This window comes from Poecilia latipinna, unplaced genomic scaffold, assembly GCF_001443285.1.
Source record: "Poecilia latipinna isolate Pla-1442-1.1 unplaced genomic scaffold, P_latipinna-1.0 Scaffold1531, whole genome shotgun sequence".
In the NCBI taxonomy this organism is placed as follows: Eukaryota; Metazoa; Chordata; class Actinopteri; order Cyprinodontiformes; family Poeciliidae; genus Poecilia; species Poecilia latipinna.
Window position 1 is genome coordinate 60,007 of NW_015114147.1, and position 6,324 is coordinate 66,330.

General features: G+C 41.9%; 1 protein-coding gene across 3 annotated transcripts in view; it reads right to left on the reverse strand.

Moving 5' to 3' along the window:
* Nucleotides 1–303: 303 nt before the first annotated feature.
* The window catches only part of LOC106963403 (uncharacterized), a 12,184-nt gene continuing 6,163 nt past the window's right edge, over nt 304–6,324 (reverse strand). The window contains exons 1-3 of one of the 3 annotated variants that reach the window (XM_015058305.1): nt 5,436–5,778; nt 4,574–5,199; nt 304–3,667 (exon numbers count right to left, since the gene is read on the reverse strand). In XM_015058305.1, the coding sequence (XP_014913791.1) occupies nt 3,080–3,667; nt 4,574–5,104 (1,119 nt within the window). In that variant the 5' untranslated portion in view covers nt 5,105–5,199; nt 5,436–5,778 and the 3' untranslated portion in view covers nt 304–3,079. Of the gene's footprint in view, nt 3,668–4,573; nt 5,200–5,435; nt 5,779–6,324 lie in introns of those variants that run through there. The other 2 variants (XM_015058302.1, XM_015058304.1) reach the window with 2 other exon arrangements.

Sequence of the window (6,324 nt, forward strand, 5' to 3'; positions counted from 1 at the left end):
AATAAGCCAGTTGGTTTTGATAGCCCTTTTCTCTTAATGAGTAGAATAATACATTAAGAATACATTTTGTGTTTACTCTGTATTTGAGAGAAACACAGTAAAAAAAAAAAAAGGAAATCTAAGAAAACAAAGGGAGCAAATTACCTTTCCCTGCCAATGTATACAATGTGTGAAAACATGGCCCTTCGAGAGACAGCAGAACATTTCCGCAGTTTTTGAAAACACTTTGAGGTTTCCTGCATTTATTCCTGGAGTGGTTGCAGTAGCACAAATAAAGAACAACAACAACAAAAAAAAAAACCCTGAAAGGCCAGTCTTTTTATTCTTAAAAACAAGTGGACCAGATTTTACAGCATCTGTGCAAATGTCAGCGCCTCCTGCTCATGTGAAGGACAAATGAATTCTCGGAAATGGAAAAAGGCTCGTCAGTCATATCATTCTGCAAATTTGAAGTGACAGTGGTGTGCTTAACTGGGAAAGAAACCTGACCACAACAGAGCAAAAATGAAAAACGTAAAGCTGCTCTCACACACATTAAATACCCAAAAGCCCACTGTGTTACACAACGCAGCAGTACACACAGAAATCTTCACGACCAAGTCTTTGAAAATGGGGACATCTGCTGACCGGGGGTAAAACTGCGGCTCAAACCGATCGGATTTCTCTGCAAAGAGTCTCGAAAAGCTGGAATGTGACGCGTCGCCCTCTTCCTGAATGAAACTTTCCAAGAAGACAACAGAAATGTGCAAAATGTCTGCAAAATCAAGAGCTGCGGGAGTTCTCCACTCAAACACCATCAAAACAAATACTTTAAAAACGCTGCTGGCTCCCTTTGCTGGAGGAGGAACGGCACAAACAAAACAAACTGTAAAGGAGCACCAGCAATTTTTGAACAATGTGGTCCAGCACTGGAATTAAGTCTCATTTTGCATTCCTGGCCGGCTGTGATTGGAATTACACCAGCTTAACAGCAAAAAGTTTAAAGTATTCAGCAGCAGAGTCAGGGAGCAAAAACACACAAACAGGTTTCAGCTCATTTTCAGACTGAAGCTGCTCTGAGGCTTTAGTTAAAAAGCTCATTTCAACGCATCTTACAGCAATTTTCAGTCCTAAATATTTACTGCATATTTAACTTTCACCTCATCTTTTTTCGTGCAAACTTCTCTAATGCTTCTCCATCACGTCTCTGAAGACAAATATAACCGTATTTCATTTAACCAATCAAACATGAATTTTATAGCACAGGACATGTCATGTTTCAACGTTTAGATGGCTTAGTCTGGAGAAACTGGCAGAAGAAAGGCAAAATATTTTGGAGAATTGTTAGATAAGTATTTTGTTTTTTGGAAGAAAAAGTAGCAAAACTTAAGTTTTTAATAAAAAAAAAACAACAACAAAAAAAAACAACCTTTTTTAATATTTAAATTCATCTGCTTTTCTTCCTGAAATATTACGTTATCCTAACTGGGATGAGTTCTGTTCTAAAAATGTCAACACTGGATAAGACCACACTAAATACAATTTGATGAAGCACAATTTGTGGTAAATTTTCTTTATTTTATTTTATTGTAGAAATTTAAACGTTAAAAGTGGACATTTTGGGGGGAATCTAAACCTGATCTTGAAGAACCTAGAGGCCAAATGAACAGCTCAGCAGCCTTTCTTAGTTCAAAGTAGTGAATCTATTAGGACCTTCTCTGCAAATTAAAAATAATCAAAATTAACATAGCGGTGCAGGATGAAACGGCCGCTCACCTGCCGTTTGTTTCATATTGCCATGGCAACCCAGTAGCAGGCTAGTTGCTGTTTTCTACTTGTCTAAACATTTACTTTTTTTGACAACTATCCTATGTTCAGGTACGTCAAATGTTTGTAACATGTTTCCTAGAAGGTTTATGGGTTTGTCGAGTTTAAATAATTAGCTTAAAACACATAACAGTGCTCCTGAAGCAGGACTGCAAGTAAAATAAGCCAAACAGAAACATTCTGCAACTGGTTTTTACTAGCAAACACAGTAACGTTAGTATATATAAAGTTAAGCTTTGTGTGCTATGATACTGCGAAAAAGAGCACAGGATTATATTATGTTTACGGAACTTTATGCTTGTATTATTGTATTGTATTTTTATATAGTTTTCAAGGTGGTTTGTGTTTCTACAGTGGAATATAAAAGAATGCGAATGAAGCAAGGATATTTAAGACCAGTTCAGTTACAAAGGATGCCATCTAAATATAGATACGTATAAAAATCACAGATAATTTAAAAACAGTTGTTTTTTTAGTATTAACGGAATAAAACAAAAGTTTGGAAACAAAAAAGGTCCATGCTCCATTTTCTGTTTTTAAGCTTCCTTAGGAGTTAAAAATTGGGACTGAAACTTTTTTGACTGCAAAAAAAAATGTTAAAATAACATTTATTATAAAATTTAGATATTTTCCCCCTTAATTTCTGACTGTAATCCTACGGAAACACCATCACAGCAGTGGAGATTACAACCTAAATAACTAAGACAATCATATTATTACTGATGATTATCATCTTTACCATATTTTCATAAATATTCAGCTGAATTCAAACTTCATGCATTAATGCACAAAGTTTAATCTTGGATGAAAAAAAAAAAAATCCTGAAAATATTTTGCCTTTATTCTTCACTGTTCTTTTCCTTGACAACAACAGGTTTTAAAAAGTTTCCAGCTAAATAATGGCGACATTATTCTTCATTCAGTCCTGATCCACGTACTTGTGGCTCTGCTCGTTTCCAAGCCAGTGCAGCGGCAGAGCCCGATCAGGAAGAAGCACCGTTGCCTTTTGCAGATTATCGAACAAATGATTACAAACTCGCTGAGCATCATTGCCTCAATCCTGCGTGTTTTTTTTTACACAAAGAGCAGATTCCAGTTTAGGATCTGGGAGGATCCTGCGGTCACATCCTATTTTTCATCTGCAGCAACGAACGACTTCTGTGTCCTGTGGCAGAATCGGTTTGTTGGAATAAGAGCAACAATGTGGGGAGTAAAGGCAGAGTTTTACTTTGGCTGGAATTTACAATACACAGACGGATCTTCAGTCAGCTGACTACCACAGCCAGCTGTCTAGATGCTGCACACAGTAGCAGGACTGTTCCAGGATGGCGGTCAGCTCCCCGTAGCTCGTCTCCCTCCACGTAGGAAGGAGCCTCTCGTTGTTCAGGGCCTGAAGCTTTGGCGTCCCCTGCTGGAGGACATGGTACAGACAAGGCCACCTGCTCTGGATCCGGAGCCTTGTCCTACGATCCAGCGTGATACCTCGCACTATCTTCTTAGCTCGGAGTTCTCTCAGGGCCGGCAGCTTCAGGCAGGAGAAGACCAAACCGCGGCTGGGCGAGACGTCCAGGAACTCCAGAGACTCGGACTCCAACGAGTATGAGATCCCCAGGTTCCTCAGCGGCACCAGGATGTGCAAAGTCAACGACTTTAGGTTGGGCAGGGATTTGGTAAGCGTCTGGAGCGTGGAGGGGGTCACCAGTTTGAAGACCCAGAAGTACTTGAGCTCGAGGGTCCGTAGCTGCTGGAACCGGGTGAGCAGGGACACAGACAGATCCGACCAGTCGAAATGTAAACGCATCTTGGAGATTCGCGGGCAGCTGTGGGTGAGTTTGCCGAGCAGCTCCTGAAAGCTGGTCACCTGCCAAACCAAAGAAAAGAAGAAAGCTCCTGCTATAAGCTGAGACTGCTGGAGAACATAGCAGCCACTGTTTACCAGGTGCCAGTTTCTCCTGCTGCTCTCCATTTATGGATTATTTGATGCCATCATCTTTCTAGCCTCTCCTGGTTCTTTCGATAGAAGGTACACCTAGTCTAGAGCCTTTATGTTCAGCTGTGTCTGTATCTTTATCCCAACGATGGAGGCATTGCAACAACTAACTTTGTGAACTGTTCCTTTTATGAAGACAGTACCCCTGGTCCACTGGTCCTAAGTTTAATTATGTCTGTCTTCTTTGACGGATCACCTGATGGAGCCACTCCACTCCTAGGGCTGGACAATATGGCTGAAAAACGTATCAAAATATAAGCATTCCTCATCAGTCAATGTCAATAATTGAGGATATTGATAATGATTGATAGGTTTTTTTGTTTTGAATGTCTGAAATACTGCCAAACTGGTGGAATAACCCTTCACGTGTTATCTAGTTTTCAAGTTGAAAACTGGCATGGTGGTGAAACCTGAAACTGCTGCTGCACAAGTTACTCAACAAGCTGTTGCTAGGTGACTAAAGAGTGAGCTAGTTGTTGCCACCAATCTTGCTTAGCTCGCTGTGAGAGGTTGACCAGATAAAAGTATTTTCTCTACCTACATGTCCCAGAATGCTGTGCGGTTCTGGATCGGAGTTCAGTGAATATTCTGCATATTGAATATTGACTATTCTATCAGATGTATTATGTATTGATATTGATCACATGTCTATCTTGACATACAGTTATTGATAACGATCAGTTCTACTTTAGCTGTGTCATCTTCTTATAGCTGTATCTCCCATAGAAAGCACGACTATCCTGCGGTTAGCCACTGAAGAATAATACTGTTAATTACCTGGTCCATCTTGGTTATGCTGTCCTGGTGTGAACTGGAGCTGGAGTGCACCCTTAGGTCCAGTGGCTCAAAGAGGGTAAAGGTCCAGTTGAGGTACAGATGGCTGAGGTCTCTGCAGTGGACGTTATCCAGCAGGTGCCTCAGCAGTTCGCTCCACTTGTTGCAGCGGTCTCCCAGGTCGAAGCTGGCTTTTAGCGTGAGCAGGCTGGCCCGCCGGGAGATCAGATGGTGGGTGTAGTGGTGGACCCAGGCCTTCCATCGCTCAAACTCCCGGTTGGAAACAAGCAGCCCCTCCTGGCCCAGATGGAAGGCGCCGCGCCGAGAGTAGTCTGCAACCCGCCACAGTTTCCACGACCGGACCAGGCAACTCCAGCTCAGGCAAACCAGCGCGCAGCTGCATTTGTCCACCTCGTTCAGGAAGGACAAGACGTGCAGCTGGCACTCCACCGGCAGCGAGTTAAAGGGGAAGAAGTCGTCCATGGCTTTCCGCCTGCTGCTCACTGGGACGAGGAGTTTCTTCTGTGGCGACATCTTCGACGGATGATTAAAGGCTTGTGTTTACTGGTGGAGGTCAGAATCTCCACCAGAAGGTCCTGTGTTCTGGCTTTGCCATAAATATTTCTGCCCTGAAAGATGATCAAGACAGGAGAGTTTATTTTAACCACGTTGTAGGAGTGGCAAATATTTCAGCTTCTAATTCCTATTATAACACATGATGAAACTGGTGACCATGACTATCTCTGAAGTAAACACTACAAATAAGCAAGAGCATGACGACAACATGAAACGGAAAACAAACGCATATAAATAAAGCCAATTTTTTTTGTTTCTTTGATTAGAAAGAAACTAAATATATACTTACGTCTGAAAAGAGGACGTCGGATCAATAAACAACATTCCCGTCATGTTCTCCTTTTTCACAATCCTACCAAGGCTGTGTTAATCCCTGCACCTTTTCCTTCCACTGAATGTTTCAACAATGTGGTTGTTCACAACACACGTGATCAGTCAGCTTCTTGAAGCTGTAAACATTTGTGGCCTACAATCCCTGTGGGTGGTGTAATTTACGGTGGGTGGGAACACTGCCAAATCCCTAATGATTTTCTAAGGCATACACAGTGGTGAAAGTAGGGGGGTACGGCCTAAAAGATTTCGCGGGGGTACGCAGTACCTGCAAGAGAGTGGAGCGGCTGTCTGCTGTAAAAAAAACAGTGGGTTCACTGTGCAGCCGTGAGTGCGCCCACTAATCACCTGTGACTGATTAGTTTTTCAAGAACAATCCAAAACACGACTTAATCAGTTAATAAATAGCTCCCCCACCCCATTTCATATTGTTTCTGAACTGTTCTTTGTTAGAGCAGGGCTGCGACGCGTCGATCGTGGAAGGTTTTGAGTCGATCTCGGCATTAGGTGACAAACTGAACGCCGCCAGGACGCTGAGACCAGCACGTCCTCATCTGACTCCTTATCAAAACCTTCATAACTTTATTAAAGAACAACAAAAAGTCAACGAAACATGTGCAAATTAATGACCCAACAAAAATAATAATCTCAGTGATTACTGTTTCAACAAGGTGTTGCGCAATTCTGTGCGTTTCGGTTCCATGCCAAAATAAAGAGCAGAGCAGGAGTTTAAAATTAACTAATCGACCACCGCTGTGTTCAGGCCTGGAAACCTGATATCGTAACGGACTGAATGCTTTAAACGTAATCTTTACTCGGCTATATATATATATATATAACTGTGGTCT